The sequence below is a fragment of the Corapipo altera genome, unplaced genomic scaffold (assembly GCF_003945725.1).
Source record: "Corapipo altera isolate COAL_440 unplaced genomic scaffold, ASM394572v1 268, whole genome shotgun sequence".
Taxonomy (NCBI): domain Eukaryota; kingdom Metazoa; phylum Chordata; class Aves; order Passeriformes; family Pipridae; genus Corapipo; species Corapipo altera.
The window spans coordinates 5674482-5695100 of record NW_020884901.1 but is presented as its reverse complement, the minus strand read 5'-3'; the positions used below and the strand labels follow the sequence as shown (position 1 = coordinate 5695100).

Sequence of the window (20619 nt, the reverse complement as noted above, 5' to 3'; positions counted from 1 at the left end):
AAATCCTTTCCCGCTCCCATCCCGGGATCGCGGTGTCCGCGCTGTCCCCGCACCCGCGCCGTGCGCGCGCTGCCTTAAAGCGGCGATGCCGCCGCCTCATCGCGGCCGCCCCCGGCGCGGCCGCGGCCCGTTTTAAGCGCCCGGGGGGCGGTCCCCACCGGCACGGCCATGCTGCGGGCGCGCTGGGCGCTGCCGTTCGCGGTGGGCGCGGGGCTGGGGGCGGCCCTGGCCCCCCGGCACCGCCGGGATTCCCCGGATCCGCGGGGCGAGGCGGCCGAAGGGCTGCTGGCCCGGCTGCCCGTGCTGCCCGCCGTGTCCGCGGCCGACCTGCCGGCCCCGCCGGGCTCGGGGCGCACCGAGCTCAGCAAGTACGGGCTGCCCGGGCTGGCGCAGCTGCGGAGCCGCGAGTCCTACGTGCTGTGCTACGACCCGCGGAGCCGCAGCGCGCTCTGGGTCATCGAGCAGCTCAACCGGGACACGCTGAGCGGCGCCTCGGACCGCGCCGCCTGCGACTTCCAGGAGGACGACTCGGTGCACGAGTATCACCGCGCCACCAACGCCGACTACCGCGGCAGCGGCTTCGACCGCGGGCACCTGGCGGCGGCCGCCAACCACAAGTGGAGCCAGAAGGCCATGCGGGACACGTTCTACCTGAGCAACATCGCCCCGCAGGTACGGTCCGGAGCTGCCCCGGCCAAGGGCAGACGCGAGAAACCACCTGGGAGTGGCGCTGTGTTTGACCCTCCGGGCAGAGAGGAGGCAAAGTCACCCGGAGGTGTTTCCTGCTGAGTTTAACAACTGCAAAGGCACCTGCGTGTGCCTCTCAAGCCATGAGAGACCCCTTTCAGTGCAGTTAAACACGTGGACAGACACTTGCAAAAGTTGTGGGCTGAGCGATGGGTCCTGTCCTGGGTGTGCAAACCAGGACTTCACTGTGCACAGCTTCCAAAGCAAAGGTGGTAGTGGAGATTTAGGATTTTATGATCTCTTCTGGAAAGTGCATGGGGCACTGTGAGATGCATTAACAGAAAAGGCAGGTGTTACTCTGAACAGTGATGAAATACCCCCACAACTCACTGCTGGTTATGTTTCTAGAATCCTCACTTAAACCAGAATGCCTGGAATAACCTTGAGAAGTACTGCAGGAGCTTGGCAAAGCACAACAGGAATGTCTATGTTTGCACAGGACCCCTCTTCCTGCCCAGGTAAACACGAGGGCTGAGCTGGGATGGCACCCGAAGGGTGCATTGTGCTGGGAAAGGAAAACAGGATGAGGTGCTCCTGCCTGCTCAGTAGGTGAGACCAGCTGTGCACAGAGGTTCTGTGGAAAGGTGCTTTCTTAGGATTAGGATACAGTTTGTGCATTTCCCATCGAGTTGATTATTTAATGAGTAAGGGTGGGTTTCTTGAGCTACAGTATGACCAGGTTGCTTTTGCTTGCAGTCCTTAACAATTTAGTAATTACTAGATGATTAGATTAACAGATTTGACTGCAGACCCCATCACTGCAGAATGAAGCTTCCAGGTTTTATTTCATGGACTACCACTCAAGGGCACGACTTTATTTGCAAAGATTTTCACATAGTGCTAAAGAGCAGCTGTCTCATGTTGAGATCTCTTCAGCAGCAGGAAATAGGTTGGAAGGGCTGTTACAGAGAGCCAGCAGGGAGGGGCTTTGGGGGGAGCAGACCCAGTGCACAGTTCAGCCTCCCTATGTCACGTAGCCTCTGCTGCCAGGGGGGTGTTGGAGGGCTGAGGGGGTGGAGGTGGCACCAGACTGGGAGATAACCTGGGATGTTGCTGTCGGTGCAGGACGGAGGCTGATGGGAAGATGTATGTCAAGTACCAGGTGATTGGGAAGAACAACGTGGCCGTCCCCACCCACTTCTTCAAGGTGCTCATCTTGGAAAAGGAGAGTGGGGAGATCGAGCTGCGCTCGTACGTGATGCCCAACAGCCCCGTGGATGAGAAAATCCCCCTGGAACGGTTCCTGGTCCCCATCGAGAGCATCGAGAGAGCCTCGGGGCTGCTCTTTGTCCCAAACATCCTGAGGAGAACGAGTAACTTGAAAGCCATCACAGCTGGGAGCAAGAGTTGAACCCTGACTAAGCAAATCCAGGTATCCCCTGGGAAGGGACTGACAGCAGTGACCCACAGAATCATAGTTCCTTGTGCAATTTTAAATGTGGGAAGAATCAAACCAATGCTTCTTTCTACCCCTTCCCCTCTTTTGTGTGATAGTGAAACACAAACATAACACACATCAGATCTCCAGGGAGGTCCTCCAAAGACTCCTGGGCACTTGGCACTGTAGCAGCTCTCTAGACTAGAATTTGTCCCTAATCCACTGCTCCCCTGGAATTATGTGAGGCTTCTCAGGGCACAGAGGGAAGTTACTAATTTTTGCTGTTTATCAGGGAAGGAGGGGAAGCAAGATGGGTGCAGTGGGAGGAGAGGAGAAGTTCCTGCCTTCCTGTGGCCAAAGGATTGTGTGATTGTTTTCTTTCAGAAGATGGTTTTAGCAGTAAAGCTTTGACCACCCATGGTATTGGTTGTTTCTTATCTGCTCTCACCAAAGCTCTGAATATCTCAGCAGGAGGGGAGGACAGAGCCAACTTTTCCAGGTGCTTTCCTGTCTGAGCTCACTGTAGGCAGAGCTTAAGGCATCACAGATGGAGCCAAACTGTAACAAGCTGATGTGTTTTAGTGCTGAGGCCAAACTGAAGCTCCAGCTCTTCCTGATGTTGGGAAAGATGAAGCCTTGGAGTTGAAGGGGGGGCTGGGGAAGTCACACTGAGGCAAGAACAGCTTCTTGGCATAAGGATTAAGCTTTGACTTCCTTTCAGTCTGAAAGCCACATGGCTCCAGAGTCACTGAGTGTGCAGGACCTCTGCACAGTGAGTGCCCATCCTCTACATGAAGTCACACCTGGATTCGAGGCAGCTGAGGTTCCATACTGCTTTATTCCCACCCCAGATGTTGGAATTGCTGAGACCCAGCCTGCTGCCAGGCTCGTCCCAGCTGCTGGGCCATGCAGGCAGGAGGGCACAGACTTGCTCCCAGCAGCAGCTGAATTCTTGGCTGGGCAGTGCTGCCAGCTTTGGTCACGCTGTACCTCGGCCCCGCCAGGCTCTCGGAGTGACTTGCCCAGCACCCCTTGTTTGAAGAGCCGCCTCCCCGAGTCCTCAGTGCCTGCCAAGGTCAGTGGTTTCCCTTCCCCTCAGCTGTCCCTGGTGTCTTCACAGCCTCTTGGATGTGGGGTCTGAGTGCAGACAGGGAGATCAGCAGCGCTTCCTGGAACAGAACGGAGTCAGAGCTGCTCTGAGAGCACCAGGCAAAGCAGCTGCTCCCTGAGGGTCACTGGGGAGCCACACATGTCACTGCCACAGGCAGAAAACCAGCCCTGCCCTGGGCACACCCTGCACCATCAGCCCCCCACCTCCGTGCGGATGGTCCTGCTGCCCTGGCCGGGGCAGGTGTTCAGGTAGAAGTCAAAGAGTGTGCTTGGGTCGGTGACGTCCAGGTTTGGATCCACATCAACCCCAGCTTCCAAGCCTTCAAGGCCTCCAAACACGACAAGGGCATGCCTGGGAAGAGCACAGGGACAAGGTGAGAGGGCAGAATCTGCAAGAAGCAGGCTCCTTTCTTTCATTCAGGTGTCTGGGTCTGCTTTGAAGCTCCTGTGTGCTGCTGCAGCAGGGAGCTGTGTCCCTTGCTGATGGTGCCCAGTGCAGCTGCCTCCCCACCAAAAGCCCTGCGGCACTTGGCCAATGTGACAGTCCCTGCTACCAACTCCAGAGAAACAGGAAAGGAATTGGCCTTGACCTGGGGTACTTCCCCAGCTTCTGGGATGCAGAGAAATGTGCCTTGGTGTAAAAGGGAGCAGCAGAGCACTGGAGGGAGCCTGTGGGTAAGTCTTGCACTTGGATCTAGGAGCATTCCAGCCTGGGAGGACACCAAGGCTGCAGTGCAGCTCTGCTGCCTGCACCAGCCTCACTGGGGGCTCTCAGAGGGGCCAAGCGGGTGGGACACAAACCTGAAGGAGGGGAGAGTGACCTGGTCCACGGGGCTGCCCCGCTCTGAGGTCCCAATGGAGAGATCGTAGCCTTCCTTGAACGGGCACTCGGAAAAGACGGCACCTGGGAAGCACAGTCTGGGGTTATTGCTGCAGTGCCCTCACCCATGTGCCTTCTGGACAAGGTGAACTAGTGCCACTGGTGCATCAGGAGACAGAAGAATGATTCCTCTTTCCCACATAATTCCCTTGCTCTGGGAACCTCCCACACCCTTCTCAACAGCAGCAGCTTCTCCTCAAAGCTCATAACATTGGTGCTAGGAACCATTCTTTGACTAATAGTTTTCCTAAGAGGTCCAGTCAACCAGAACTCAGGAAGAGGATTTTTCAGGGCTCTTGAGCTCAAATGTCCCTGCTGGCTCTGGTAGGAATGAGTGGGATGTCATTATCATGGAAACTCATCTCCTGCTGCTGTGCAGCCATTTGGAGCAATGGTGAGTGGAGACACAGGGCAGAGTTCTGGTGGGTGACTGGCCCCTAAATTTGGCTGCCAGATGGCTGCTAACTGCATGTGTAAGCTGCTTTTAAGACAAGAGAGATTTCTGTGGAAGAGATATTAATATGTTTAGCCAGTAGGCCTGAAATGGGTGGGCAAGCTCAGGCAGAGCCCTGACAGAGAGCAGGGAATCCCTGCCAATACTCACTCAGGCAGGAGGCAAGGCGGACACTGTACCCCCAGTACAAGCCTGAGACCGTCCGGGGGTGGTGTGAGGACACCACGGTGCCTTTGTGCACTTTGGCTTCTGGAAGGGAAGCAAGGAGATGATCAACCCCTGCAATCTGATAAGATTTGACCAGCACTTTCTCCTGGGTTGGGGCACTGAGTTGGTGTACAACACGACCCTCCCTTTTTCCAGAATGTGGAAAGGGATTCTGGGAATTCTGCAAGTTCTGGAAAGCATGCAGGTGTGTTTGGGGTGTTCACTGTTGGTCAAAGAGCTGGTAGTTCTTTCCAGTTAACAAGGGAGGCAGGGTAAGGGTGTTATTAAACTGTGTGTGAAGGGAAGGTGTAGAACTGTTGGATACCTTCAAACCTGTGCTATGGAAGGACCAGCTCCTGCAGTTCATAGATGCTACTGGAGCCATGGATTACCTGGATTCTGGGGCTCCTCCAGGCGGACGGTGACTCTCAGACCAGGGTTCAGCTGCTTGTCTATCTGCACCTCCTGCAGTGACAGTCACCATCATTGTCAGACATTCTGGAAGTACCGGGGAAGGTGGGGAAGGAAGGGAACTCTCTCAGGAAGTGGGGGTCTGTTCCAGCCTGGAGCTGGAATCAGGAGCTCTGCATGTGGCTCAGGGCCTTGGGCATCACTCTGAGACTTGTTTTGCTGCTCAAAGGTTCAGCTGCAGCAGTGAAGCAACAATGTGCTGGAATAAGCAGAGCCTTCCAGGGGCTTGGGAAGCCACAAGCACTGGAGAGCCAGAAGGGACAAGACAGCAACACCCTTAAACCCTCTGCCAGTCCACTGTGGCCTTCAGAAACCCAGCAGTACCCACCCTGCCTGCTTCAGATCTGCCAGAGAGACAAGGGGGATTGTTTTGGGGATCTGTGGGTAACAGACACACCTTCCTCATCCCACAGTTAACAAAAGAACCTCTGCCTGGCTTCGATGGCCGGTCCAGCACGACGCCCTCCCGGTATTCTGAGTCCTCATCCACCCGCATGTGGTGGGGGCTGTCCAGGGGATTGAGGAGCCCTGGAACAGCACAAAGGGAAGAGCTGCTGAGAGGAGGACAGTGTAAGTGCCCTCCTGCCCCCTCCCTCCCAGTGTCCCAGAGCACCTGACTGGCTCGGTGAAGTGGGAACAGTTATTGAGATCTGTGTGTCCCACACAAGATGAGCTCAGGAGGGACAGAGACAGCTGGATCATTACCTGCAAACTGCAGATCCTCGTGTTTTGGAAAAAAGGTTTTCCTCAAGTACCTGTTACCAGAGAAGGCTGAAATGTGAAAAGTTGTTTTTATGGAATCCAAGCCTCAATTCCAACCCTGTCCTGAGTCAAAGGTGCTGAGTACAGAGAAAAGCAGGCTTAGCTTCTTCAAATCCCTGATCTACCTCTAAAGGTATCATGCAGGTTGTATCCTGCATTCACTGCTCCTCTTTCAGTTAAACTCCTGAACCAGACAAGTGAAACAATCAGATCCTGTGTTCCTGCATAATTATGTGATACAAACAGAATTTGCCTCCTGCTCCCACAGCCTCTGGTGTGAGGTACCCAGGGCAGTTGGATCTCATGCACAGTCTGACCACAGTGGACTTACTGAGGGCACTCCAAGTACTGCAGGACCCGAGCCAGCTGCACACAAGCCTTGCCTTTCCTCCCAATTCCTTTAAAGTCCCCCTCCACGCTCCTGAAAGAAAAAGAAAGCAGCTTGAGGACTCAGTCTGAGGTTGGTCAGGTCTCCAGAAGACCAAGCTTTGCTTCTTAATCTGAAAAGAGCAGCACACCCCTTCTCTCCACCCTGCTCATCTTTGGAACTCTCTCCATAAGCCAGGTATCTTTTTCAGTTTTGTGTTTTGATCTTTTGTATTGACACAACCTGGCACTTGGATGCCACTAAGCTGGATGCTCCAGAATTGCAGGGCTTGACCAGTTAGCACAAGGGCAGGTCCAAGTGAAAAGCTGAAGGGCACGAATTATTCTTCTAAAGAGATATAGGCATGTCCTGTCCCTCACAGCAAGGTTTAAGACTACAGGAGAACTTGACCTCCTGCTGGTTTGTCATCCCTGTGCTGGGATAAAACAATCCTGGTTGCCAGGGCTGTTCAGTCAAAATCTTTTCCCAGTGGTAGAGGGGTCCCTGTAATCCTGGCATTTGAGAGAGGTCCAAACACTTGCATGAGGTACACACAGTTCCTTCCTGGACTCACAATTGTAAGACTGAAAGAACTGAAAACTGAGAGGAAACACTTTGTGCAGAACAGGATGGTTCCTCCTTCACAGAATCTCAGAATGGTTTGGGTTGGAAGGGACCTTAAAGTTCATCTTGTTCCACTCCCTGCCATGGGCAGGGACACCTTCCACTAGCCCAGGTTGCCCCAAGCCCCGTCCAACCTGGCCTTGGACACTTCCAGGGATGGGGCAGCCACAGCTTCTCTGGGCAACCTGTGCCAGGGCCTCCCCACCCTCACAGGGAAGGACGTCTCCCTAAAATCTCATCTAAACGTGCTCTCTTTCAGTCTCCCCCTTACTTCACATCCTCTCCCAGCTCATCAAACACCACGATCTCGTCCACGCAGAAGATGGCGCAGGCCCGGCCGATCTGTCCCGCCAGGTACGTGCGGAGCTCCAGCGACTGCGCGTTGTTCAGGATGGAGCCCGGCAGGGCCACGCTCAGCGTGTGGTGCCGGCCTGGGGACAGAGAGAGCCATGAGAGAGAACCACGGCTGGGGGAGCAGAGCCACGAGAGAGCCATGGCCTGACAGCTGATGTACCACATCACAGTTACTGCTTCAGCTGCAGCCGCGGTGGGGGAAAAATGCCCTCTGTGTCTTACATTTAATCCCAGATTTTCTCTTAAGAATGGTCTCTCGTGCAGTGCTCGCTGTTCGTGCCTGTTTGGACATGTGGACTGATCCACACTGGACCTATGAAGTGTCACCCTCCCTATCAATCTGTAACACTGACTGGCTTTTAAGAGCCCAGTTCTCCCAGCTTTTTCCACCCATGTCTCCACACCGGGTCGCAGCGGCATCACCTCTGTCTTCCTTCTGCTCCTCCTTCTTTTTGGCCTCCTGTTCTGCCAGCTCCCGCACCCGCTGTTTCTCCAGCTTCTTCAGCAGCTTCATCTCCTTCCACTTCTTCTTCTCCGCTTTCCCTGGGGCGGGGAACGGCGCCTGGCGTTAAACACCGGTTTCACCCTCCCGCAGCCCCCACGTGTGCCCGGCCTTCCTTACTCTCCTCTTTCCAGCGCCGCCAGTCCACCTTCCTCTCCTCGACCTGCGGGGAACGGAGCGCATTACCCCTCAGAGCGATCCCCGGGGTCCTCCCCATCCCCGGGGCTCCCCTACCCCACCTGCGCTCCCCGGGGTCGCTTCCCCACGCTCCCCTCGGTGTCCGCCATCTTTCCCAAGCTCTCGGTCACGCCCCCCACGCTGTGATTGGTCGGGCGGCCCTGGCACCTCCTATGGGGGCGGAGCCTCGGTGCCACGTAGGCCTTGCTTAAGCGTCCGGCGCGGATACGAAGCTAAGCCGGGACCGCCGCGTTCTGCGGGTGGATGGGTGACCTGAGGGCGGCACAGGAATATGGGAACCACTGTAATTCTGTGGTTGGTCAGATTTTTAGCTTCGTGCTTGTTCAGTGGTCTGAGTGACGTTTTACATCCGAGGCAGTCTAGTTCACGAATAGAAACGTTCTGAGTGGTTGTTCCTTGGGATTGCAGCTGTTCCTTGAGGTTTCTTCTCATTTTTTTCTTTTTGAATGCATGTCATCTGTGGATCTCTTGAGATGTGATTTTCTGGAGAGTTGTGCTTCATCCCCAAAACAATAATGAAGATTAAATGCTGGCTATAGCCGTTAGCAGGGTCCAGGGGCGTGTATGTAAAATTTAGGCAGCCACATCTGTATCTCTTTGCACAAGCACTGCTTGTGTGTTGGACAGTGTGGAAATGCATCCTCCCCCTTGCAGGTTGTGCCATGGCCTAGAGCAAGAGCTCCCACGTGTTGGGGGTGTTGCAATTAATCTTCATGTTAATAATCTAATCTCATGGTTCTTTCTCTGTTTCAGCAGTTGCAGCTCTCCCCATGTTTGGTAGGTAAATGGGTGCTAAAGGGCTTCCAGCAGCACCCACCCAGGCTGTGCAAGCAGGTGAGCCTGGCATGTGCCACCAGTGAGAGCAGGTTTGTTTGCCTCCTTCCCCCTGGTCCATGCAGCTCTGGATCCAAGGGGATCAGTCCCACCAGCTGCAGCCCAGTATGGAAAACCTGTGGAGCTGCTCCCTGCCAGCCTGGGTGGGACGAGCAGCCACCACCACAGGACCCAGTACAGGTGTTGCACAGGTGACAGCAGCTCTCCAGGAGAGCTGTGTCAGCCCTACAGTCAGTACAGAGACATTGACTCTTCCATGATTGCAGTAGTTCCACTTTAATAATTTAACTGCTACAAACACTCGTGGCACAGTCTGGTGCACATAAGTCCCGTGTGGTTGATGATGATGTTTTACATTCTTATCCAGGCTGAAATCAAGACTGATGCAAGAATTCTCTCTCAGATGCTGCTCATGTCACCCCACCAGCCCAGTGGGTGGGAGGCTGTGAGGGGCACCAGCAGCAGGAGCAGCCTGAGGCACAGTGCCTGTCCTCCACAGGCACCATGTGCTCTGACCAAAGGCCTACAGGTTTTGTTCTGCACCCTGGACAATGCTGCCAGGCCCTGACAAAGTGCCCAGAGTAGTTTGGGGGTGCACAGGGAAGGTTTGGCAATAGCCAGGATACTGATAAAAGCTGTTTTCTGGGGGAAACTGGTTACAGATTCTGTGGTCACCTTCCCCAGGGAGTAACAGGAAAAAATAATGGGAAAATTGTTCGTTATGGAAAAAAAAAATCTCACTGGATTTATAATCTTCAGGATCATGGAGTCACCCTCCTGATGGCTGGTGATACTCTACAGTCGTGTGGGAACATGAGTGCTGGTGGAAATGCTGTCCTGCACTTTGGATTACATGAGGAGGGATGTGGAGCAAGACGGGCCAGACTAACTCCTCACCACGGCCTTAAAGGTAGGTCCTGAAGCACTTTTTCAGAATTTAGTGATGGAAAACACCCCTGGAGCCCTCCTTACCTTGTGTCTTGCTGGATACATTCCAGAACTGATTAGCAAAGTCTTTAAAAGTAAGAAGAAATGTCAAATACTGTCAATGCACACCAAGTTATTGCACCCATTTCACAGTGACTTCAAGTGTTCCCAGATTTTGGGCCTGGCAAACCTCTTAGCCATTTGTCTGACAGAAAATGGTTGAAAGCACAGAAGTAAGAAGGTATCAAAGTTTGTAGACAAGCAAAGAAGAGGACAAAGAGTAGTCAGGGCAGGTGAGGACCAAGGAGAGTCTGGTTCTCTCTCCAGTGCACTCAGGAACTGGTTTTCTCCTTTTTCCATTTTTGCAATATGTCATTTGCTGCCTTCAGTGTAGCTTCCTCCTAAACAAATACCACAGATTTGGTCAGTGCTTCCAACCAAACCCCATTTTCCCCTCACTGCAGTCACCATTCATACAAAAATCCTGTTCTTGTTCCTGAACGTGGCAAATGCTGTGTGTTCAGTGTGAAACAGGCACAGGCACCTCTGGGGCAGGCATGGCCCCTGGGCAGCTAAACACACACCCAGAGACTCCCTGCCTTGACCAAGAACTGTAGGATGCTGATGGGGCCAAGCTTAGGATGGCCCTGCACACCTGCTGCCCCTGGCTCAGCTCACATGTCTGGAGGAGGGGTTGTTCCAATTGGAATGCCATGCTTAGGGTCCTATGCCCACTCTGCATTTCTTCTTGGCATTTATCTCATTAAACCAGCCCTGGTTGTTACTCCCAACCTCACCTTCCTTGGTGCTGTCACGTCTCACCTTTGCAAAGCAGAACCGGATGAAATTGGGGTAGTTGTTCTTGTGGGCCTCGCTGTAGAAAGTGGAGAGTGGGATGGCAGCAAGGCCCTGGGAAGAAGGAAGCACATGGAGCTGAGTTTCCTGCTCTGGGGCTGCCCTGCCCCAGTGTGGGGGAAGCCCTCCCCTCCAGTTCCCCCCTGCCAGGAGCTGCCAGAGGGGCAGTGGTGTCGTGTTCTGGCTCCCAAAGGTGCAGCCAGTGGGGAGGGCACAAACCCACCCAGGGCAAGTGCAGCAGGAAGGGCCATTCACAGTTACCTTGTTCTTCACCATCCACTTCACAAATCTGCAGTCATAGGGCTCATCTGAGTTGGGGACCTCGGGGACATCAGATTCTGCAGGAGAAGCAAAGCAGGACAGGGGCTGGGGCGGCTGCCGGGTGCCCCAAATCCACATCCTTGGAGCTTGGATGGGGAATGCACTGTCCATCCCTGCTTTGGTGGTGCTTTAGGCAGGTTCCTGCCCTTGCCAGTGGTACCCTCTGAGCTGCTCCCCACACTCAGCCCCCCTGGGCAGAGCTGCAGCTGACTCACTGAACTCAGAGATGTCGGCCACCAGGAAATAGGTGCCCTCAGGGACGATGGGTTTGATCCCCACAGCAACCAGGCTCTGGATCAGCAAGTCTCTCTTCTGCTGTAGTGTCCTGGGCAGTTGGACAAAGTAGCTCTCTGGTTTGCCATAGAGTGTGAGCTCCCTCTGGAAACCCTGAGCCACAGCCTCCTGCAAGGAGAGATGACCAGTGCCCAGTGGGAAAATGGCCAAGGCTTGTTCAGGAACTAAACTCTTTGCTCTGATGCAATTCACAGGTGATTAACGAACTCTGCCTCCAGCCCCTCCAAATGGCCCCTTAGATTTGTCAATGCAAGGTAGGAATGTACCCCAGGCAGGCTGGACTCTCCCCTCCAGGGCACCATAAATAACTTGTCTGTGCCTTTCAGGTCAGCCATAGGCAAAAGAACATCTCTTGCCTCTGCTTCAAGAATGTCAGGGTCAGTTGCAGGGAGCTGCCTTACCTGGGCAATGGTGGCACAGTGGTACACGGAGTTTTGGTGCACGGTGCGGACGTGCTGCAGCAGCCTGTCGGGTCCCACAGTCCATCCCACCTGCAGCCAGGAGAGGAGGAGGAAGGTGGGAACCTGCTCAGGCTCCCCTTTATTTGCTGGGCTGGTTTCATTGTATTCTCCAAACAGAGCTTTCCTAAAGCAGCTTTGGTGCTTCCAGACCCCGAGGCTCAAAGCTGAGCGTGTGGCCACAGCATCCCCAGTGCCATGCTGTGGCAAAGGGATAGGGATGGGGACACAATGAGGTGCCACATGGGGCATTCACCTTCCATCCAGTGGCACTGAATGTCTTCCCAGCACTCCCGATGGTCACCGTGCGATCCCACATCCCCGGCAAGCTGGCTGGCAATGAAAGGAGAGAAACCCCAGTGGCAGAGCTCAGTGTGCTCATTTCTGGGAGCTCTCTGCCCACCATAACCCATCATGATCTTTTGTGTGTTCACAGCACATCTTTCACCTGGATGAGCCTCAAGGCAGCCAGGTTTCTCAAGAGCATCTCTTTTTAATTAAATATTTTCATGCTCATGTACCCAGCCCCAGGGGCTCCTGGAGATGCCAAGCACCATCACTCTGCAACAGGGTGATTGCATGATACTGCAACTGGAAGAACAGGCCTCTGAAATCGTGTTGAAATGGATTTCCCGAAACTAGAGACACTCAGAAAACTCTGGCTTTACAAAGCATGGGAAAAAACCCTCAGTTTCACTGGAGCCAAAGGGCTCTTTGCTCTGGATCTCCCCTCTGACTGGCTCTGAAGTCAGGGCTCCTGTATAAGACCTGGTTTGGAGGCTGAGTCTGGAGTACAGCAAAACACCTCCAATGAGGATTTGTGCCTAGTACAGCTGTGCATGCAAGGCATCCTGTGGGATCTCCAGGGGACCCCAGTGATATCACCACTGCCTCCCCTGAGGAGACCCCCAGGCCCAGCCAGGCCCTCTCCGCACCGATCCGGATGTGCTCCTTCCCGTCGTAGACCAGCCACTCGTACACCTCGTCACTGATGCACAGGACATCGTGCTTCACACACAGGTCTGCAATGAGCTCCAGTTCCCCGCGGCTGAACACCTGCAGCAGGAAGGAAAAGGGGCAGGGATGCAGCAGGAGCATTTCTGAGCCTGTCCCTGCCTGTCCATGAAGGCTGTGCACCCTGACAGCACCATCCAGGGAGGCAGGAGTTGGCAGGTCTAGCAGGGCAAAGCCACTGCTGGCACCTAAGACAAGGCTTAAAAACACCAGAAGAGTGAGCACAGCATGTGGTGCCTTCAGAAAACCCATTTTCCTTGTGTGCAAGGAAGGTTGAGTCACTGCTGCACTGCAAATGTGGCTGCAGCACCCCAGCAGCTCCCAGGGCCACTCACAGCACGGCTAGAGGAATTACCTTGCCCAGAGGGTTATTGGGTGAGTTCAGGACGATGGCTTTTGTCCTTTCACTAAATTTAGAAGCCAGTTCAGCTGGGTCCAGCTGCCAGTCTGCACTAGACATCAATTTTCCATCTTTTGGAGCTTTCTAGAGAGAGCAGAGGGGAATCTTGGTTTGCTTTGCTATCTATGCACTTTGCATCCCACTCTCCTCCTCACTTACTTTGCTGTGGCTCTTCCCCTTCACCCACTCACCGGTCTCAGCGGGACAAACACGGGTGTCCCACCAGCCATTTTCACCATTGGCTCATAGCAGTCAAAGAAGGGTTCAATGGCTATCACCTGGAAGAAAGGACATGTCAGCACCCTCCTGGCCCTGCTCAGACCTTCTCTGATGTGTGCAGAGAGAAATAGAAGGGATATTTTAATTCCTGAATTACTGTAATGGAGAATCTGCAGTGCCTCTGGGCAGTGTCTGAGAAGAAAACCACCACTCAGGGCAAGAAGGGTTATTTTGCCTTATGCGGAAATGAGACTGTGCCCTGCAGCAGATAATTTTTTCCTTTGGAAGTTCAGAAACTGGAGAATGGAGCTAAAACTGTCTCTGCTTTGGAAAAGGACAATGAAAACTAGCCTGTAACTCATGGCAGACCCACAGCCAGGAAGGGCTCTCCTGGGGGAAAGCTGCCGGTGCAACAAGCCCAAATCTTGGGTTACCTCATCACCTTCATCCACAAAAGCCTGGAAGCAGCAGAAAAGGGCCTGGTATGCCCCCACAGTCACCATCACATTGGTCATAGGGTCCAGCTCTCGTCCAAGCACCTTCTCAAAAATCTGGGCTAGGGCCTTCACCAGAGGTGGGTGTCCCTGTGGGGTGAGAGGAGGGTGGGAATTAAGTTGCAGAAGCCTCCTAAAACAAGGATGAACCCTTGGAAAGGGCCTGGGCAGCCAAGCACCCCGTGAGGCACCTCCCAGCCCGGCTGCTTCAAACACTGTGGTAAAGCAGGGAGTTACAGCCCTGGGAGCAGGGTCAAGGCTGGATATGTGTTTTGCCCCGTGTTTTGCCCTGTTTATTGCTGCCTGAGGAGGCCTGAAGCAGCCAGGGCTGAGGGGCATGGAGGGGTGCTGCTGAGGAGGGGGTCTGTGCACGCACAAAGGCCCGGGTGTACTGGTGCAGCATGTGGGTCCCCTCGCTGAGGGCTCGCTTCAGTGCCTCCTGCAGAAAGTCCGGAGCAGGGAAGTCAGGGAAGCCCTGGCCCAGGTTCACCTTGGAATAGGTAGCAGCCAGTTTCACAAACTCCACCCTGGAGAGAACAGAGAGGAAAGAGAAAAGCACTTATAGAGGGTCTGAGCAGCACGCTGGCACTGGCTCTGCTTTCAGCATCCCTCTGGAAGGGAGCGGGGTTGGTGTCCCTCCTGCAGAGCCATCCCACTGGTCACAGGGGGCAGGACCGAGCACAGGTCATTTCAGACCTGTTGCAATTAAATCAAGGACGAGGCACTATGGCACTGGGGGGTGGCTTTAATTCATTCTCCCAGGAAACAGTTCCTGTGCTGTCTGGTGTGTGTGGTCATGGCTGAAGCCACTCAGACACATTCAGGACAGGACTCAGAGGTTTCCAAGCTCATACCAGCCCTGCAAAATTTAGCAACCATACACTGTGAAGGCCTCTGCAGAGGGCAAGGCAGGCTGAACTCGCTGCTTGTCCCAAACAAGAGCCAGCTCATCAGCAGTCTGTAGGTTGTTTCAATCTCTTCCTTGAGCTTTCCTAGTGCCACGCTGTGCCTGGCAGGCTGGGAGTGGCCTCTGCAGCAGCCCTTCAGCTGCCTCTCTGCTTGCAGTGCCCCAGGGTGGGCTTGAAGCAGATGCCAGGCTACAGCCAGTGTGCTGCAGCTTGGCTCGGATTTGGGTGCCGCTGGGATCATTTGAGTGGATGGGTCAGAGGGAGGGTGATGCTCCAGCCTTTCTGCCCTCAGGATGGTGCAAAACACCTGACATAGCACAAAGTGAGAGCAGCAGGTACACAACTGAGCCGGGGTAAAGTCTTCTGGGACAAACTCACCCCGATGTGCTTCCTGAACATATGTAAAGCAGTCAGGGGAGGCTGTTGCTCTGTGCTGTGTGGCTGCTGAGGTTTCTATCTGCTTTTAGGGTGTCTAAAACCACATCTACTACCAGGGTAAACCAGATATTCTCTTAACTCACCAGATATTCTTATCTATTCCCTCCAACCTCCGAGCTTGAACTGGCCTTGACATTTTTGCCTGCAAAGGAAGAGAGAGAAAGTGAGTTTGAAGCTTTCACTTGCCAATGGGTCCAGACACAAAGGGGCTGTGGCTTCCCAGATGTGTTTTTCCCAACAGAAGGTGTGTCCTTTAGTTATTCCTTCACGGGCTGTTGCTGACTGACTGCAGAGCAGTAATGCTGTTGCACTGGTTTCTGTTTTCATTTACAAGTTGCAACAAGAACTGGGAAAAGAGGTGAACAAAAGAAGTATTTGTACACTCACTGGGGAGCTGGCACAGCCATAAACCTCATTATCAGTTGGGATAAATCATGGGGTCAAATGAGCTCAGCCAAGCTGTAACAGCCAGGCCAAGGACCCCAGATCTGAGGTTTTGCCTTCCATGACCTCTCCTGTCTTTCAGTGGAGGGATCTCCTTACTCTCCACAAGCCACAAAATACCCCCTTTTCTTAGAATTACAAATTTTTTTATTCCACCCTGTTTTATAAAGTAGCAGAAGTAGTTACTCCTTTGTCCAGTTGAAGTGTTTGGTGAAGGGACTTGCTCTAGATCCTAGAAAATATGCTGGGATTTGTATTTAAGGTTCATGTCAAAATCAGGCAGCGACTGAGTACAGGCAAGAGAGAGCACAGCACACAGGTCAGTCTGATGTACAGAGACCCCGAGGTCCCGTGTGCCTGACTGGTGTGCAATTTCTGTGTACATCATGGCTCAGGAGAGTGGGAAGAAAGACAGTAGGAAGCACTGAGTGCAAAATCTTCCAGTTGGATAAGCACAGTGGGAGAAGTCAGACGGACTCGATGGGGAACTTATCACGAGGATGATGAAAAGCAGCAGAGGCAGAATTTTGTAACTCAGTGGTGCAGGGAAAAGGTACTCAGACAGGGAAGGGACTGGAAACTGGGAATAAATGATGCTCAACACATCGAGAAGAGCTGGGGGCACAAGGAGGGCAGCCCTGAAGCAACAAGCCAAGAAAACTGTTGTCACCACAGCAAGTAAAATATATTTGAACCAGGACAAGGAGGGCATGTGAAAGCAGCTGGGATGCAGAGCTGGGATGTGAGGGGGTCTGTGCTCTCTGCCCTGTCAGGATGGTAGGGGAGGTACCAGGTCAGCCCCCTCCCCAGGCTCAGCTGCAGCAGGAACTCCCCACTTACCTGCTCCCCTCCGCTGTTCCCACAGGGCTGCATCAGAATTTGGGAAGTGCCCCAAGGATATTTTGTGCTGAGGTCCTTAAATTTTTATGCAGGTTCAGCACTCACTGGGGATTTTTGCAAACACCCTGCTGAGGAGCCCTGTGTTTCAGAGGGCACCAGGTGGACTCTGCTCACCATGGTGCCAGGCAGGCAGCCAAGGGCGAGCAGAAGTCGCTGGGTCTAAGGCAGCTTCTCTCCTCTGCCCCAGCCCCAGCTTTGCCTTTTCTGCACAAGCTCATGGCTGTTATGGTCACAAGACCTTGTGCCTGAGCTGATTTGGGTGAGAGCAGAAGGATTTGTGGCTTGGGAAGTAAAAGGTAGCTTTGTGGCTTGGGAAGTAAAAGGTGGCTGGAGGTGAAATATTAACAGCTCCAGTGCTGATCTCTTGAGGGGGGCTGCTGCTGGTCACAGGTCAGAGAATTTAACAGATCAGCAAGCCTTGAAATTCTCAGTTCTGAGGTAAGGCCTTGCCTGCTCCAGCCCTTTCAGGTGGTTTCCCATCAGGCTGGAGAACAACACAGGCTTGGGGCCACACAGCCCTCAAATCTGTTTCAGCTGGTTCTGCTCCCCAGACTGAATGATGTGTTTCTCTAGGTGCATTTTGTCTGGCAGCCACACAGGAGAGCTGAGTGGACGTGCAGAAGACTTGGCATTCCCAGCCTTCCACCACTGATTCCCTGCCACATGTGACTTCTTTGCTCTGCATGTTGGGATCTCCAAGTGGGATTTCCCAAGTACTTTGCCACCCTAGGGGTCTTTAGTAGAAACCATCAGACAAGGCAGCCCCACAAAGAATGAGCTTTCTCCTGTGTGAAGGACATGCTCTTGCTTATGAGATGTTACCTTTAAACAGGCTCCCTGGAAATAAGCAGGTACAGAGATTGCACCAGTGGGGCTTTTCCTGACATGCCTTCTCCGCTCTCACTGCCAAGGTGAACTGCTGGACAGTGAACTCCCCTGGACTCCACACCACTGTAGCCTGAGCCAGGACCAGGCTGCCAGCCAGGGACAACCCACTGGGCATTCCGTACCTCTCTGGAGCACAAGCTATATCCAGCACTGCTCTTCCTCTCCAGCAAGAAGTGACGCAGAGACGATCCTGCTCTCCTGAGCATGCCACGGCTCCTGCTGTCCCCCTCCTGCAGGCACGGACCTGCAATTCCCCAGACACAAAGGAGAGGGGTGAGACAATCACTCCACAGCTGAGCAAACGCTCTGTGTACCTGGGGATGAGGCAGGTCCAGACCCAAAACTGTGGTTGTTCTGCCACAGAAAGGAAAAGGTGAAACGAGCTGCCCTGTGTGTTGTCACTACAATGTCAAACAGTGCTGGGGCTGTACTTTGTGCCCATGACACACAAAATCAGGATCACAAGGGCAACCATGACTTCTACCCACTCTGTCTCCCAGTCCAGGCTTCCCTCACTTTCCTCTGCACTGAGGGGAGTGTTATGGACATCACTGAGAGGGTATCCTCTGGGAATTTGGTATTCAATGTCAGCTTCCCTTTTGGTTTCATTGATCCCAGTTATCTCTTGCCTCTGCCCTTCCTTCCCTACAGCACCTCCACCTTCCTCATCAGTGGGGCTGTGCCTTGGCAGGGCTGTTTGGACACCCTGCCTGCCTCTTGAGGCTGGGCAAACCTGCTCCATACAAACCCATCTCAAGTTTATTTAGGTGCTTGAGATAAAAGCAATGGGTCTGGAGGATGCATGCACCTTTATTTTAATGAGCCATGGATTAGTTTACCCAACTGCCAAAAAATTAATTAAAACAGATAAGTTCTCAGTACTCCTGGGTGCACGTTCCATCCTTACATGCAAGATGTGAGTCCCCACTGTCTGCATTTTGTGTTATTTCTATGAAAAGTGCAAAGCAGCCACCAGCAGAGACCAGTGGGGTTTGACAACTCTTTGCCAGGTGGGAAAAACCAACACGATTTATGGAAAAATGGAGAACCAGAGCATCATATTGCTCAGGACTGTGAAATTTCCCCCTCGTCCCTGTGCCAGGCACAGCTGCACACTGGGGACAGGAGATGTGGGGGGACTCTGCTTTGGGGTGCAAAGCCAATGAGTCCTGTAAAGAGGTGACAAAATGAAAGTGGGGCAGTAAAAAACCAGGCTTTTAACAGATTGCAGAAAAACTATGGAGCTGGTGGGAGAGCCGGGCACAAGGCTCTGGCACAGGGCTGGAGGCAGTACCAGGGTCAGGACAGCATACGGTGAGGATTTTGGAGGTGACAACTGAAAGGTCACCGCAGGGACTGGTCACTCAGCACCTCCTGCCCTCCAGCCCACGGACACCCGCCGTCTCCTCCATCCCAGTGCTCCCTAAACACTCCGTGGCTGCCCTGGGGTGCACCCAGGACGCTTTGGGGATAAAGGATCCCCCTGAACGTGGGGTGCAGGAGCACGGCAAGCGCAGCAGCAGCGCCAGCAAGGGCAAACACGGAGGGACAAAGCAGCTGCCAGAGGGAGACAATGGGGGCAAAACCAACTTACATCAAGCTGGGTTGCGCTGGTTTACGCTGGGAAAGCCTGTCCCAGCCTCCCAGGCTGCCCTGGCACACATGCTGCTCTCTCCCTCTCCTCGAAATGCTTCATCTGCTCCTGGGACTTCCTGGGAGGAGTCGCAGAGGCTGCAGGAAGGCAGGAGTCGAGCTACAACACTGATGGGGAGAAGCGTACCGGGGAAAAGGAGGGCTCTTCAGATCACCGGAGTGAAGGGGGAGAGGGCTTTTGGAGGCTCAGGGCCAGCGCTGCCAGAGGATTTGGGCTACCTGGAAAAATATCCCGGTGTATTGTTCAGATGGAAGCTCACGCCGGTATAACTATATGGGATAATTTTTGTGGTATGGCAGTAATTACTTCAGCATGGCAATGGCAGGGAATTTCCCTTTGAGTGAAGTTTTTAGTCATGTTGAAATATGAATTTTTAAGCCAGTCAGACCCTCTCAAAAATTTCATCCTGCAGACTTATTAGAGAAGGAGGTGGATCACAGGCAGAGAAGGTGAAGGCATAAGTGTAAAGTTCATCAGAGAATAATGAGCTACTGTCACGGTACAACCTAAAGCAGATCCTGCAGCATCACCCAACTCCTGGGCTGTGGATGGGCAGGGATAGCAGCCTCAGAGGGGGATTTCAGTCCAGGGATGCAGGAGCAACTCTCCATCGGTATTTGAAAGGTGACAGTTGCTGCACTGGGGTGTAGAGAGCAAATTGTCCTCTCTTAACTTCCTTCTTGTGTGACAAGGTTTTTTTACCTGTACGGATGAATCAGGAAGTGTAATTATCCTGTGTGAGTAATTTCTGTCTCCCTTTCACAGTAGGAAAAAGTGAGCCACAGGGAAAGGAAGCAGCTACATCCGCTGTGCCAAAGGTTGCCAACCCCGACCTGACATCTGAGGCACCCCTGAGGTGACTAAGCAGGAGGGAATGTCTGTGCAAGCAAATGCAAACTCTTTGTTTTCTAAACTTCTGTTAAACACCGAAACAAACAGATGGAAGGAAAACTAGTGTTTGGTTCTGTAAGAGTGTACAGGGCACATCCTGAGCCATCCAGTAGCTCGGTGGCTTTTTTTTCCTGTGCTTTCTTTGCCCCCTTCTCTGCCAGACTTGTACCTTTCCTGGTTGTTGTTTACCCCTTAGCTGAGCTCGTTTGATTAGATAAATTAGCAAAAAGCCAACTTGGCTGAAAAGTGGCCAGTTTTCTGTCAGGTCTGTGAGTTGAGCTGGCTCAGGGCAGGGTGGGAGTGAGGCTGAAAGGTGCTGCAAGGAAACAGAAATGTGGGCGAGGACCAGAGTGGGAAGAAGGGATGGACAGGAGCATGAGGTCCTTCTCTGGCAGAATTTGGCCTTTATATTGGTTCAACATTATCATGTAACTTCACCTCAATTTCCTCTTGAAATTCAGCAGAAATTACTTGCTAATGAGCACAAGGTCAGCAATGTAAAGGACACATCTGACCCCATAGATTGTACTGTAAGACTCAAGGAAAATTAGGACCCTCTTTACGTCATTTTAATTTAACAAGTGCATCTAGACTTGAACAATTCTTTTTAATTATTGTTGTTTTGG

The 20619-nt window shown here is 53.2% G+C and overlaps 3 protein-coding genes across 5 annotated transcripts in view; 1 reads left to right on the top strand and 2 right to left on the bottom strand.

Moving 5' to 3' along the window:
- The first annotated feature begins 146 nt into the window (after positions 1-146).
- ENDOG (endonuclease G) lies at positions 147-2548 on the top strand. The gene is made up of 3 exons (XM_027650329.1): positions 147-672; positions 1096-1205; positions 1813-2548. Exons 1-3 carry the CDS (start codon positions 169-171, stop codon positions 2096-2098), a joined length of 900 nt encoding a protein of 299 aa, XP_027506130.1. The 5' UTR covers positions 147-168; the 3' UTR covers positions 2099-2548.
- A 396-nt stretch (positions 2549-2944) lies between these two features.
- SPOUT1 (SPOUT domain containing methyltransferase 1) lies at positions 2945-8184 on the bottom strand. The gene is made up of 12 exons (XM_027650328.1): positions 8096-8184; positions 7977-8019; positions 7778-7897; positions 7272-7431; positions 6341-6430; positions 5953-6002; positions 5645-5775; positions 5169-5241; positions 4720-4818; positions 4037-4139; positions 3440-3587; positions 2945-3294 (listed from the first exon to the last, which is right to left on the bottom strand). The coding sequence occupies exons 1-12, from the start codon at positions 8141-8143 to the stop codon at positions 3202-3204; spliced, it is 1158 nt and encodes a 385-aa protein (XP_027506129.1). The 5' UTR covers positions 8144-8184; the 3' UTR covers positions 2945-3201.
- Positions 8185-9145: 961 nt separating this feature from the next.
- KYAT1 (kynurenine aminotransferase 1) overlaps positions 9146-20619 on the bottom strand; it is a 12659-nt gene continuing 1185 nt past the window's right edge. Inside the window, exons 2-15 of one of the 3 annotated variants that reach the window (XM_027650315.1) lie at positions 19043-19179; positions 17571-17692; positions 15300-15358; positions 14247-14397; positions 13811-13960; positions 13349-13435; positions 13113-13241; positions 12679-12799; positions 12000-12076; positions 11687-11776; positions 11207-11393; positions 10932-11008; positions 10638-10724; positions 9146-10216 (exon numbers count right to left, since the gene is read on the bottom strand). In XM_027650315.1, coding sequence (XP_027506116.1) covers positions 10148-10216; positions 10638-10724; positions 10932-11008; positions 11207-11393; positions 11687-11776; positions 12000-12076; positions 12679-12799; positions 13113-13241; positions 13349-13435; positions 13811-13960; positions 14247-14397; positions 15300-15358; positions 17571-17654 — 1368 coding nt within the window. In that variant the 5' untranslated portion in view covers positions 17655-17692; positions 19043-19179 and the 3' untranslated portion in view covers positions 9146-10147. Of the gene's footprint in view, positions 10217-10637; positions 10725-10931; positions 11009-11206; positions 11394-11686; positions 11777-11999; positions 12077-12678; positions 12800-13112; positions 13242-13348; positions 13436-13810; positions 13961-14246; positions 14398-15299; positions 15359-16500; positions 16688-17570; positions 17693-19042; positions 19180-20619 lie in introns of those variants that run through there. The other 2 variants (XM_027650316.1, XM_027650317.1) reach the window with 2 other exon arrangements.